General features: G+C 29.8%; 1 protein-coding gene across 1 annotated transcript; it reads right to left on the bottom strand.

Annotated features, from left to right (window-relative positions):
- Nucleotides 1–5,438: 5,438 nt before the first annotated feature.
- LOC118059867 (dehydration-responsive element-binding protein 1B) lies at nucleotides 5,439–6,605 on the bottom strand. The gene has a single exon (XM_035072862.2). It carries the CDS (start codon nucleotides 6,600–6,602, stop codon nucleotides 5,739–5,741), a length of 864 nt encoding a protein of 287 aa, XP_034928753.1. The 5' UTR covers nucleotides 6,603–6,605; the 3' UTR covers nucleotides 5,439–5,738.
- Between the last annotated feature and the right edge of the window lie 8,647 nt (nucleotides 6,606–15,252).

Below are 15,252 nucleotides of genomic sequence, written 5' to 3'. Positions count from 1 at the left end.
ATTGAGTAGTTTCAAGGAAATAGAACAAGGTGGTTTACAATATAATAAGAAAATCAAACTTCTTCATCTCTCATTGCATTATCTAAGTAGCAGGAGGCAACCTACTGAGCACCTGTCCCGAGTTCCACTCGAAAATCAAGTTGTAACCACTACTGTTTCTCCTCGCCTTCCCTAGATGGAAGACAAGATGCCATGAAAGCATGCACTGTTGAAGTTGACTTTAGTCGAGGGCATGGCTCATGGACATTAATTAATGCCAAGTGGGTTCGGCATTGGACCCTCCATAACGTGCAAAGAACCTTCAAAGCAAATTGCTAGTCAACGTAATGGTGACATTATTATAAGAAAACGAGGTTTTGTTTACTTGCCCGTCACCTCGAAGGATAATGGAGCTGGAAGCTCCCTTGAAAACTATCACGAATTCCTCCCAGCCACAAAAAAACCTGGATCCAAGGATGCCACGAAGTAGGGGTGAGCATTTCCGGTTGGTCCGGTTTTTTCTGCTTAAAAAATTCAAAACCGGATTCAAACCGGATGGTTTCGGTTCGGTTCGACTTTTTTTAAGGCTTTTTTGGGCTTTTTAAGGCCTTTTTGAGCTTTCTAATGGGTTTATAATTAATGTCAATATTTTATATTTTTTGTTACAAAATTCTATAATAATATATTTAATATTTTTGTCACTAAATATTCATTTATCTAATATTGTTTTAATATGTTGCAAGTCTTTCTAATCTTCTCATGCAGCCCAAAAGGACTTAACATTGTCATGCTGTGTGCACATCAAGATGACATTGCACTTTGATTCCGTAATACATCAAAACCTGAAAATCAAGATCTAAAATTATTAACATGATAAAATAAATTAGAATATGTAAAAATAAAAAAGTAGTATTTTACCATCAAAGTAACTTTTGAATTAATTATCATCCATTACTAAATGTAACTTTCCACTAAATTCTACAAAATAAAAAATTAGACATGTTAGATGATTGCAAACAATTTAATTAATAAATAAAAGGAATACAAGTTTGTGAGGAGGAGGAATACAAGTTTCTGGTAATTAACAAAGCAAGCTTTTGTTTAGATACAAGTTCAGTAATTAACTTTTGTTTCTATACACAGAGATAGCAAAATAAAATTTTTCAATCAACGAAGAAACAAAATAATTTATGATCATCACTCACTTGTACAGCTAAAAGTTTTGATCTTTTAGGCACAAAAGGATCAAAAGTTCTAATCTTTCTTTTCATGGTTCTTTCATCGCAAGCATCTAAAGTCTAAACCAAGATACTGAGCAGAATATATATATATTACACAAACTTTTTCACTTGATGTGCTTTTGAACGGGTAAAGAACTATGTTGTTTTCTTCTTTCTTCAAAGTTAATTATTAATATATTATCAACATAATTAAATCTCAGCATATAATACAATCTCATATATATAATAATGCATATAAATACAATCTAGCTATATAATCGTGACCATACATAACTAAACTGATAAGAAATCTTAAAGGAATTGGTTTCTTATGAAGAATCAAATGGTTGGTGTTTAAAGAAGGATTGCTTTTGATTTGCAAATTGCAATTGAGAATCTGGCTGGAGTATGGATGCTTTAATAAAATTTAAAACTTAAAACAACCGGTATAGAGATTTTATTGTACCGGTTTTGTTTTCCGGTTCTCATAAAATACTGATTCAAGGGAATGACGTGAAATAATATTTTTTTTTAATCAATGTTTTTTTTTTTAATTTTTTTTTAATGTATTAAATTTATTTATTTTATTAGAGTATTTCTAATATTAAATTTATTTATTTTATTGAAGTATCTCGCTCTCATGATATAAATTATAGGTTTGGTGAGTTAACCCAGTGACTCAATTTTTTTTATTTTTTTTTTAATTTCATCATTTAATATTGGGTTGATTGAAGATCAGACTTCATGATTTGTTTTGTTTGCTTTCTATTAGGTTATTCTAGCCCCATGACTCATGAATGATACTTAACAGGTTAACTCGGGTTATTATTTGTGTCTTTTTTTTAATTTTTTTTAAATTCATCATTTAATATTGAGTTTGTTGAGAATTGAGTTTCATAATCTGTTTTGACTTATTTTTTATGAGAATATTTTGGTTCCATGATCAAGGTCACAGGTTTTTATATTTTTACCCTAGTAAAATTAAGTTGTTTTTTGTTTTTGTTATTTTTATAAGAGGTTATTTTGGTCTCGTGACCCAGATCACAAGTCATTCAACATTGAATTTGCTTTTTACTATGTTACCCTGTTCTTCTGATCAAAGTCGCGAGTTTGGCGGGTTAACTCAATTTTTTTTAATTGAATTTTTTTCAAATTCATCATTTAATAATGTTTTTGATTGAGAATTATGTTTTGTAATTTTTTTGTTTGCTTTTTATTAGGTTATTTTAATCTCATTACTTGTAAATGGTGCTAAAAATGTTAACCTAGGTTATGATTTGGCTCATTTTTTGTGTCATTTATCACTTAAAATTTTTGCAAATCTCATTGTTCAATATTGGATTTAACATGGTCGATTGGGAATTAAGTTTTATAATTTATTTTGATTTGTTCTCTATAAAATTATATTAGTCACATGATCAAAGTCATGAATTCATTATTATATAATGTGTTTGATAGAATTATATTTGTTTTATAATCTATCTATCATTGTAAGCAAAATCATAATGCTTTCGTATCTAAACAGAGCATAAGTCAATAATCTAATATTCACTAACCATACTAAACGTTAAAAATAACTTATAATATATGACTATTGGAATGAATTCTCTATAATGTCATTGTCATCGTAAAAAAAATCATGATGCTTGCGTATCTAAACCGATCGAGGCATGATATAAATGTATTTGGCTTTTTGTAAATTGGGTAAGTATAAATGTTCTTTAGCATATAAAGAAAATTTAGTGGTTAAAATTTAAAATTTTTATTTTTGTAAATCTTAGGTTCAAATTCTATCAGTGGTGAAGTAAGAAGATTAAAAAATAGAGGAAATTAATTACATAAATATTCGTGTAGCTATATAATGATAACAATCACTTCTTCCTCTAGCTATATATAAATCATGTTAGGAAAAACCCAATCTAGCTAAATTAACTCCTAACTCATATTAGCATGACAAATATATCATGTCATGGGATCCATTGATTTCCAAGTCCCACTATCGATCGAGCACATGAAACTTGGTGCACATTTTTCACGTACATAATTACAAATTTTGTTTTCGGGAACACGAAACAAATTTTCTTCCTTCCTTTCTAGTACAATATTCTCTTCTCACATGCCTAGCTTCGGGCACTTACGTTTGAAAGCTGTATGGCGTGGGGACACACAATTTGTCCTCTGTCGCCGTGGATCCTCTAGAAAGAAAGGTGTAAATTTCTAGGGTTTCTCCTCGGTGAAGATACAGGTTTCCTCTCATGCGGCTACTAAGGTCTAAGAGTAGAGTTGTGTGTAATTTGCACTTCGGGAGTCCAGAAGAAGACAGTTAAGTGTTCGGTTGTTGGGTGTTGTAGCCTGATGGATCCTCTAGGCTTCTACAAAAGATGATGCGCAAGGAAGGAGGGGGTTATAATTTCCTTTGAAAATTGGCATCGACTCACGTGCCCATGTTTCTCGAATTCGAGAGTTGTTTAACAGTCTGATTATAGTTGTTTTCAAATATTTTTTGTATTAAAATATATATTAATGATATTTTTTTTTATTATTTTATAAAATTATTTTTGACATCAACACATCAAAATGATTTGAAAAATTCTAAAAATATTTTAATTAATTTAAAGTTAATAAAAAAATAAAAAATTTTGAACTTTTTTAAAAACACTTTTAAAATACAAAAACAAACAAGCCCTGACTTTTTACTCGTTCAGTCATATGGCCTGATCGACGAGCTTGTTTAGGGAGGACCATACGTAGGCATGTCTTAGTGGCGAAGCCACAATGGTGATTAAGGGAGCAATTGCCCCCTTAATCCTTTTATTTCAAAATAATTTTTATATTAGAATTTTAATATAATAATTTAACAAGTTTAATATTTTTTATTAACTAGTAATTGATCCAAGCTTTTTTTTTTTTTGAATTATTATTCCTGTCTCTCTTCTTTCTATAAATTTTTTCTTCAAGTTCTAAACTATTAATTAGTTAAGTAACCTTTTATGCTTTATGTTTTAGGTGAGTTTCCTTCATTTTTTCTATTTATTTCATTGTTTAATTTTAGTTTTATTCCTTAATAATTAGTTATTAAAAATATTAGAGTTTATGATAATTTATGGATTTGTTAAATTAATACGTGTATGGATATATTCTATGCATATGAATATGAATTGAAATGAGTTTTGATGAATTAATATGTATTTTGTTATAAATTTCATATGAAAAATTATGGTAATCAATTTACTAGTGATTAAAAATGAAGTATTGAATAACTCAAAAAAATTAGGGACACAATTAAAAAAAATATTTATATTTATATTTAAACTCATTTGTATAAAACAAGAAGTCAACAAAGAATTGTTGTCAATAATTTCACTAGTTCCTGTAAGATTTAGAAATAGATAAATAAAAGTTTAATTATATATATTGAGAAATAATATCTTTAATGAAATTAAGAATGAAGTCATTATGAAGCAGTTTTAAAATATGAAAACTCGAAAAGAATAATTATAATATAAGGTTTTTTTATTTTAAAAATATTTTTAAATTAATTTTGCTTGACATGAGTTAGTACATGCATTTCAAATTGATTTCTTTATATATAACATATAACACATGTCTATATAGTATATAATATCAAATATTTATTAGTAATTTACCTTCTTATTTAAAATTTTCTGGCTCCACCACTGAGCATGTTTTCAAGTTAATTTTTTTCTAGAGACCGAGTTGGTTTTATCCAGTTGAAAGATGATCTCTAGGTATTTTATTTTATTCAAAAGAGATGCCAGTGACCAAAAATCAACTACATATTTATTAATAGATAAAGGGATCCCCCTTTTTTTCTTCTTCTTATTTTTTAATGAATGTGAAATGAAATAAGATACTGATTCCATAAAAGTGTACTGTGAAGACATGAGATAAATAGAAATAGTAGGAGAGTTATAAAGAAATCTGTGAATTAAACATCTAGTGTCTCTGTGTGTGTGTACTCAGTAAGCATGAAAATAAATTTTTGTAGTATAAATTAAATTCTTGCTTAACCTGGCCTGAAAAAGTGGCTTTGTTAATTTGTTTGTACATACTAAACAAACCCTAACTTCGTAAGTATTTCCAATAGGGCAGAGGGTATAGGCATATCGATCACATATAGTTGATCTTTATACTTAAATTCAAATATACGGATCAGATTCTCTCAACATAACATAAATCGAAGGAAAAAAGGGGAAGTTAAATCTAGTTTGTGGTTTAAGAATTAAGCAGATCATGTTTCAATACAGAAGAGGATTAATGCAAACCATCAGCTATAGCCTATGAACATGAAAATTAAGAAGACATTAATGTTAGGGGGTTTGAGATCTATAGCTAAAACTTGAGGTTCTTGAGGTTTATACCTTGAAGATCTCAAACATGAATCCGAAGAAAGCTGGATATACTGAAGGATCAAGAATTGTCCTAACTTTATTATGTACTAGTCTATAGCCGCATGCTGATAAATCAAAAACAAAATAAGAAGCAAAACATTTTAAATTATGATCACCAAGAATCTAGCTAGTCCTCCTCCCATAATGTCAAGTCCGTAGAACACGCCATGTCATCCCAGTTAAATCCTCTTTGCATAGCTGGCGGGGTTAGGATCAAACCCTCTGCCATGCTATCAAGGAATCCTGGCATGTTAAACAATGCCTCCTCATCAAAGAACAGTGCATTGGGTTGAGGGGACACCTTCTCCGAGCAATTGTTAGGGCATGACACCATGACCATTGAAAAGGGGTCATCGTTAAGAGCCTTCTTTCCATATACCTCAACACTTTGCATGCCAATTAATGAAGATTTGAAAACATTTTCTATACCCTTCTCATGTGGATTGAGATCGCTTAAAGCTGGACTCAAAACTTTACTCGAGCTTGTCATCCATGAAAAGTTCTTATGATGAGATGGCGAGGGGGAAGAACACGAACAAGCCCTAGGTATAAAGGCCTCAACAGCATCATGCGCAGCTCTTCGGATATCTCTAGCAGAAGAAGACTTCGCTCGAGGAAGTATCAAAGCTGAATCAGGAAAATTTAAAGTAGCAGTTTCTCCCTTGAGTGCTAAGGCAGCAACGTCATGTGCCCTAGCTGCCATTTCTGGGCTAGTGAAGGTCCCTAACCAAATTCTTGATTTCTTGTTCGGTTCGCGCACTTCACACACCCATTTATTCCCATTTCTCCTCCGTACCCCCCTGTACACCGGGTGTCGAGTCTCCTTGAACTTCTTCCTTCCTGCTTTCTTCTTCTTCAAGACTGTACAAACCGGCCTTTCTTGTGCTTGCTTTAGATTATAAATATAATTAATGGGGTTGTTGCATGGCTTGCATGACAAATTTTGACGCAATGAAGATATTGATGATGATGAATGATTCTCAAATTCCATTTAGACATTAAACAAAAGGAGAGTCTAATTGTTCAAAGCAATGCAAGTCAAGCTCGATAGAGTGAGGTTGCAATGCTTATATTAGTAGTTGAAATAGCTAGGAGAGAGTGTCATTGCCATTCTCCATGGGATTCATTAATTAGACCATTCCAAATTCCTCTGAGAAATGTTCAATCCGCGCAGTAGACTAGGAAAACACACGGCTTTACACGAGCAACACACTGAGGATCAGTGTTCCACGTGTGTAAATCAAAATCATGAGGTCTACAGATGGTGGAGTTTGAATTATTAGGAAGAGGCAGGTTAATGGGACCAGTACTGTTGATGGGTACCGTTTTGATTAATGTTGATGCGGACCGCTCCTGGTTTCGATCATCTGATATATGGTAGCACTACCTGATACGTATACTGATCATGTGTCTATGTAGATTCATTGAATTGGAAGGGAAGTCGTGGGACCGGAGAAAAGATCGAAAGGAAAAGAGGGGAAGGGAAAGAGTTTTCCGTTTTTCAAAAAAAAAATAAAAAAAATCCCTTACTTGTAGGAGAAAATTAATCAAAGGAAATACAATCTTTTCTAAAATATTCTTTTAAAATACTTACACATTAATTAATAAGGATATGATGGGGATTTTTTTCTTGTTACAATAATTGGAAACTTACTATGATTACTTGAAGTCGTTGTAATTATGGTCCAAACAAGAAAAAAAAAAAAAAATCCTAAAATAACATAATCCATTAAAGTAATCAAATGACTCTCTATCTCTCTCGTTTGGGATAAAATAGTTTATAATTTTGATATTTAAAAAAAAAATCTATGGAAAAAAACTATTTTATAAAGAATTTTTCTTTCAAACTTGAGTTCTTTCATGGAAAATAAACTTAAAAAAGATTTGGGAATACTCTAAAGTAGCTTAACAATCTTTTACTGTAATTGAATTAATACAAGTATGTGTAGTTACTGTGATATATCAGACATCCATCAACATGAATTGCACCTAAAATCATATATATATATATATATATATATATATATATATATATAAACATGGCATTTACTTTGTGATGTATCAGACATGTAACAACATGAATTGCACCTAAAATCATATAAAAAATTAAAACATGCATGGCATTTACTTCTTAGTTTAATTAATGTTTACTTCCAGTAGATGAAATTAAAACGTGTCGCCAAAAGTTCTCCGAAGATGAAACTTCTGAGCCCTCTATGGCAATCAATCGTCTTTTTTTCCTCTCGAGACTTGATCTTGTAAGGCGACCACTACTTTTTCCTAACCCTTTCGAACTTTCTAACTAAACCAATATGGTACACTAAATGTGAAAATCTGAATATATTTAGAGAAATACAGACATGAGTAGTTGAACAATCTTATCAAGAAATCGCTCGTTGATTGATGACTAACCCTGTTACGTTTTCGTCCATCACCGTTATGTATCTTCCCGGGGGGGATTGATCCGGTAAAGATCCCCAGGTGGACAAAATATAGCTGGTACTCAATGACACTACTACGAGGGTGTTTGAGAGTGCTTTTTAAAAGTGTTTTTAAAAAAAATTAAAATTTTTTATTTTTTTATTTTTAATTAAATATATTTTTGATGTTTTTAAATCATTTTGATTTGCTGATCTCAAAAATAATTTTTTAAAAAATAAAAAAATATTATTAACATGTTTTTTTAAATAAAAAACACTTTAAAAAACAACAACAATCACATTTCCAAACCCGTTATACCTTTTCACGCTGACCAAAGACGACTGTACTATTATCCATGCATTTGCGTCTATTTGAACTATCAAAACCTAAGCTCTGACATTTTAGCCGTGTCTCTTACCCTGTATGAGACTATGAGGTATGAACTCACTGAAACATAAAACAAGAAATACCATGCATGGTCCAAGGTTGTACCGGCTGAAATTGAAAGAGCTTCAAGCTATTTGTTGAGCTTTCACATTTCTTTGTTTGCTTTCAGATGCTGATTTAGCAATGGATTAGCAACATATATTAAATTTTTTTATATTAGTGATGGATTTATAAATTAGCAATAAAAAATCCATTGTTAAAAAAGAAATAAATATTTTTTTTAAAAAAAACTAATATATTAAGAAATAACAATGAATTTTCTGTTTCTATAATTGTTAAATAACTATTTCGACCCAATAGCTTAAGTTGTTAAGTAAGGTCTCAACATATAATTTATATTATTCTTTAATACATCCCCTCAAGTGAAAGCCATTTGGGTTTAAAACTTGCATAGGCCCACACTACTTTATGCTTGATTTTTTTATCAAATAAATAGGGATGGTGAGACTCAAACTCGTGACCGCTTGGTCATGAAGGCTCTGATATTATGTCAAAGAACCATCTCAACTCAATAGCTTAAACTGTTAGGTGATGTCCCAATATATTATTTATATTATTCTCTAACACTAATAAGGTAGCAAAAAAATTACTGCTAAAAATAAAAGATTAGAATTACACTTTTATATAAAAAAAAGTGAAAAATAATTTGAGAGTTAATAATTATTTGGTGCACGCATACCTTGGAAAACCAAAAACAAACTCATGCATGCATACCAATCTCATAAGAGAAACCTTTCATTCTCCATAAAAAACCCTAACCCACACATATGTTCCCGTCTTCCTTCTCTAGAAACCCCATCTACTTTCTTCCTTCTACAAAAACCTCATCCGTCACTTTCTTAATTTCATCTTTGATGCATCTGTGCATCTAAGTTGTCGACAATCCCATGATCTTAAAGGACCAAATATCATAATAACAAGTATATTAAAGGACTCAAACTTTCAAGGAAAAATTTCAATGCATCAAAGATAGCAAGTATAATTAATTAGAAACCTATATGCATATTTATTTTTTAAGATTAAGTCTTATATATAGTATTAGTAATCTTACATGTGAGAAAACTATTAGAGTTTAGATTTTGTTTCTCTGCAATAAACTTATTTAAAATAAAATTATGGGTTTTTTTTGTCTTATATCTTTACATTCCAGCAATTATACATGTAAAGTGGCCTTTTAATTACTTCTGAAAGTATAGCTATTGTAGTCGGTTTGCACAAATGAAATGTTAACATGTTACAGGCCACTTTTGAAAGACTTGTTATTTTTTTTTTTTTCAATCTGAATATTATGGATAAACACAAGTCAAATATGACTAAATGATACCTGAAGGTGACTATTGTGGGAGGATCAATTGTCACAGGCTGATGCCTCTCTCACCAACTAGGTATATAGAATACTATGTGTACATAGACTAATTACTTTCCGTTAGCATGGAGATACTAACAAGTTCTATATTAAGGCATACTAGATATTTACATAATTATCAAAGTAATGTATATCATATCAAAGTAAAAGATTTCAATGCATAAAATAAAACAGGTCTAGCCTCTTAAGGTTAGGGACTAAAACAACAATTTAAAAAAAATAGGGATAAAAACATAATTTTACCAAAATTGGAGGACCAAACTATAAATACATAACCATACTGAAATTTTACCCATAAACACCTCAATTATGTCCAGAAACAAACCAGGGACCTATTTTTTTTTTAAGTCTAGGGACTAAAATGTAATTTTTCAAAATTGAGGGACCAAGATGAAAATATTCCAAATCAATTATCAACTAAGATTCATCATCCTTAACCTCATAATAATACTTCCCGGAATCTCAAAATATATTTAGGGGTCAAGTTATAATTTTCCAAAGTTTAGAGACTAAACTATAATTTTCATATTTCAATGACCAAAATAAAATTTTATCATCTTCAAACTCAATACCATCTAGATTTTCTAGCAAAGTTGAAACAAATTTCTTAACCAATATCAAATCAATTCATGAATCCTTATTTCTAACAACACACCCAAAATCAATCACTTAACTTTAAACCTATAATAATCATGAATCAATCTTAACAGCATAATCCTTATAAATCCTAATATCTTCTTTAATTCTTCCATAAACAAACTATAATCAAAAGTAATATGAGAGAGAATCATTTACTTACTCCTTCCACCTTTCTTAAACTCAAAAACTCAAGATCAAAAACTAAAATTCTTGGTTTGATGAAGGGAGGGTCACGACAATCAAAAGAATTAGAAGAGAGAAAAATAATTTTTTTACAACTTTTTCTTATATACCTATGACATAGGTCTCAACCAGTAACCCGAGTTTTGCCCCGAATCAATCTTTAAATTGGGTTTTAAAAATCATGATAATTTTTATTTTTATTTTTCCATATCTTAGTTAAATAATTTTAAAATTAAGAGTTTTTTATAAGGATATTTTAGGAATATCACTCCAAAACTATCATAGAAATAGATTTATTTTTAAACCTATGTCTTTGTCTCTATCTCTTCAACCAAACATATTTTTTACTCCACTATCTTCGTCCCTTCTGTCTCAGGATAACAACAAAACACTATCTAAGTGACCAAATTAACATTATAAGTGTTTTGCTATATTTACAAGAAAATAATATTAGTTTTATGATCCTTTAACAACTTTGATGTAGCTAGCTAACTAGGAATCAGTTGAACCAAATTGCTATAAAATAAATGTAATGTTTACCTTCTTTAGATTTTTTATTTTAGTTCTTAAGTAATATATGGATTAAAACATGACTAGTCATATCTTGTCTCCATCCTATCAATTGGAATTTATAAGCTTGAAGGTAAAGTGGCAGTGATCATTGGTAAGGCTAGTATAGGCAAAATAAAAGGAATGCTAATTTGGTTAACAATATATCATCATGCATTTCAATTTATTTCAATCATATGCTTGTTAAAAAAAAAATTATTGGTACTTTATTTCATAAAATTTAACAATTCAGATGCTATCTTACTATGAATGATTTGCAGCTTATACTTGTTAGAGCATATCAAGAAGATTTTTAGATTTGAGGTTGCAATCTTATATTTATTTTCATTCTTTATTTATTATTATGTATCTTTCTTCTAGTTAAAGTGATGTTATTAATTTACATTCTTAATTTCTTAACACTGCTACTTTTGCTTTTTTTTTTTTTTTTTGTAATTTCATATCATTAAACCCTTCATGTCACATTACTTGCATTTAGAGTTGTCAAATTTTTGGGTTGTGCATATTGAGTCCTCCAAGTTTGTCAATGCAACTTACAACTTTGTATACATTTTGGGATATAACTCAATTCATAGAACAATTACATGGTCATTGAATATATTGCTTGATTGTGGAGAATGGGCAAGAAAATAAATGGCAGATTTCGTTTAAATTGACTTTTTAGAACATCTTGCCAATGGTTTTTTTATATCTTGAGATTTTATTTCATTTTTTTCCATACATAATTTTAATTTAAATTGCCTTTTATAACTTATGAGCTAGTAATTAATAAGGTTATTTTGATTATTTATTATATAAAGTGGTTTTAATTATGTTAATTAGATTAATATAAACAATCGATCATAAATGTATTGTTGTTGTAGGGATGGTTATATTTGTCTTGAATTTATTACGGGTGTAAGAATATTTATCAAATATACACCAAAATATGTCGACATTAATGTATCCCTCGTCTATACCAATATATTGACCTAGGTCTCGATTATCATATATCGATTTATCTTATGATGGTTAACATTATCTTGATTTGTTTCTAATATGCACCATCTTCATGATTATAGCATATTTATTAAATTATGACGTATCTCTATTGATATAAGTTTAACAAAATTTTGAAATTTATTTTTATTTGACTTGTTATTGTTGTTAAAATAATTTCTAGTATTAATTCATATTCTTTATCTATTGTCATAACCCAAATTTGATCCCTCACTTTATATTTTGAAAAAATAGAAAAAATGTATTAGTATCATAAGAGGAATTTTACAATTGTCAATAGCTTCTGCAAACAGAATTTTATTAGAACAAGTCGTCTTGTGTTTGTTTTTACTTGTCAATAGCTTCGGACAACAGAATTTTAAGTTGCTTCTTATCATCAGAGGAATTGAGGATTTCCCTCACATTATCTATCAACAGCTTCATATCCTTGTTTTTTGACGACAGAGAGATTCAGTAGAGTAAACTCTCAGGAAATTATAAAACTCCTGGGCACCGATGGCTTGCCGCAAACCACAAGTATATTAATCTGCATAATTGTAATTGTAAATCTCAAAGACTTCACCCAGTAATCCAGCTTTCATCATCCTATCTACTCTTTGTTTCACATACCGATCCAATAAAAGAACTTGATATCTACACACAAAAAACAGCAATCAGCATTTATTGTTTTTTTGTTTGATTCCACCCAAGAATGGCAAAAATAAAAAAAATAAAGGTAATAACTCATAGGTGTGTTTGATGAGTTACACTACTCATTATGTTAGGGTTCAGTCAAGTGCAGAGCGTGTTTTTTTTTTTTTTTTAACTTTAAAATTCTTAGGCTCTCTTTTTTATCTTAATAAATATATAATGAATAGTTTTATCCCAGTGAGCGAATGATATTTTATCCTAATGAGTCATAGATATTTTACTGATACTTCAAAATCTTTTTCTTTGATAAAGAGTGCCTAGGAGCTATAAAAGAGAGGGGAAGATCCTTCAAGAAGAGGTTCAATTTTTCTCCATTACAAATGTCATATTTATTTTTAGGGTTTTCTTTTAAATTATAACTGTTTTTTCTCTCAAACAATACTAATTATTTAATTATTAGAGAGTCTCCAATTATAGAAGAGGTGACCTTTTGCTTGTATCAAGCATGATTTTTCGGCCATATCATTAAAAAATAACATATTAAATTGTTAAAACTAAAAAATTAATCAAATATCTTAAATACCAACTCGATCTACAAGCCTATGGGATCGATTAATTCAGCCCTCGTCACAAAATAACCTATAATTATCGATGCAACCCTAATTCTTCCTTGTCACAATCTAGATGTTATATACTATAAGGGCATGCAAGTAGGATTAGTTTAATTTCTACAAATCAATATGGTGAAGCACCAATTCAAACTTTGGGATTGGCTTGACGGATCCATCTCCCATCCAGTTCATTTATGAGCTAACTGGCTAAACCTAAGATGCTGTGACATTAATTAATTTCATTTCTCCAGGAAAATTTCTAATTCTACCTAAATCCGGAAAAGCCCAGTAAGGGATCGGATAATAGCAGCATTCCAAATTTTTTCAATGTGCTGATGCATGCCAGGACGCCATGTAGCGAAAGTGTCAGGATTCTGTGAATCATGCGAGGGGGAAAGTACAAGCAAAACAGCAATTTAAGAAGATGACCTAAAGGACTAAAATAAAAGTTACAAACAGAGGCAGGGTCGATATGTAAGGAATATAGGGATGCGAATATAAACGGACTAGTGGGGGGCAAAAAACAATGGGAGCTATATATACACTGTTTATGGAAATAACAATTAAAAGCGAGGTGAAATTGAAAATGTCTAGATGATGTGGCACTGACAAAAACAAATATCAATATAAGAGAAAATTTCTCAGTGAAAATAAGACTGTTTTGAAGAAAAATAAAGAAAGAAAAACCCTATTTCCACAACCTAGAAAACCCATGTTGGAACCATAGTTGTGAATTTTGAATTGGTTCATCGGTAGACCTGGGATATAAAACAGTTTGGATTGGAAGAAAAAAATTTAAAAAAATAAAAAACATGGCAAATTCATTAAAATTTTTGGATTAATCTCTTCACTTGATTATAACCAGTCCTTTAATCAGTTAATTTTTAAAAAAATAATCAAAATAATATTATCTTAATCATTAAAAAAAAATACAATCTACTCATATCTCATATAACCTTGCCCAAAATCCATCTCGAATTTGATTGGGTAGTTGTTTGAAGAATTTTGACAGTCCAATCTCAGTATTCATGATTAAAGAGTTACATAAAGTTTGAAAACACAGTGCAAATTTTGTTTTTAAAAAATTTAAATTTTTTTTTATTTAAATAAATTTGTTATATATTTTAATATCATTTTATTGTATTAATATTAAAAATAATTTTTAAAAAATAAAAAAAAAATATTTTAAACCATAACCACCATTACCGTAATTCAAACATTACTATACCTTTGAAAAGAGGTAATGTCCATCACCTCGCTCACGAAATAGCTGATTTCTATCATCTTCTTTTCAAGGAACCATAGATGGGAGACAAGATTAAAGAGAGAATAGTGCTTCAAGCGTACTTTTGTCAGAAAGTTGATCCTTCGACCAAGGCATATCTTTTTTTAAAAAATTTCTTTCTTTTGCAAAACAAAGTATTGCTGTTGACATAATCTACGAACAGAGCGTGCAAGATTTGAAAATGCACATCATGACTGCAAACAACTAAATTTGGTGGCTTGTTACTGATACAATTAGGAAATCTTGATTCAATATCAGTTTCGAGATCGAAGAAACATATCTTCAATTTGAATTTGGATTTGATTACAAGAATGAGAACGTTGAAATTTGACATTTTGAGTAGCGCCCACCTCTCTGGTGGGCACTTATATTTTGAGAATATTTGTAACTTGTTATTAAAATTTAAATTTTTTTATATATATTTTAAATTATTTTGATATGTTGATTTTAAAAGTATTTTTAAAAAAAATAAAAAAATTATCATTTTAAT

This window comes from Populus alba, chromosome 4 (genome assembly GCF_005239225.2).
Source record: "Populus alba chromosome 4, ASM523922v2, whole genome shotgun sequence".
NCBI classification, from domain to species: Eukaryota; Viridiplantae; Streptophyta; class Magnoliopsida; order Malpighiales; family Salicaceae; genus Populus; species Populus alba.
This window is presented reverse-complemented; position numbering and strand designations above follow the sequence as displayed.

Excerpts from the sequence above, each read along its gene's own strand:
- LOC118059867 (XM_035072862.2), bottom strand. The coding sequence starts at position 6,602 with ATGGAATTTGAGAATCATTCATCATCATCAATATCTTCATTGCGTCAA.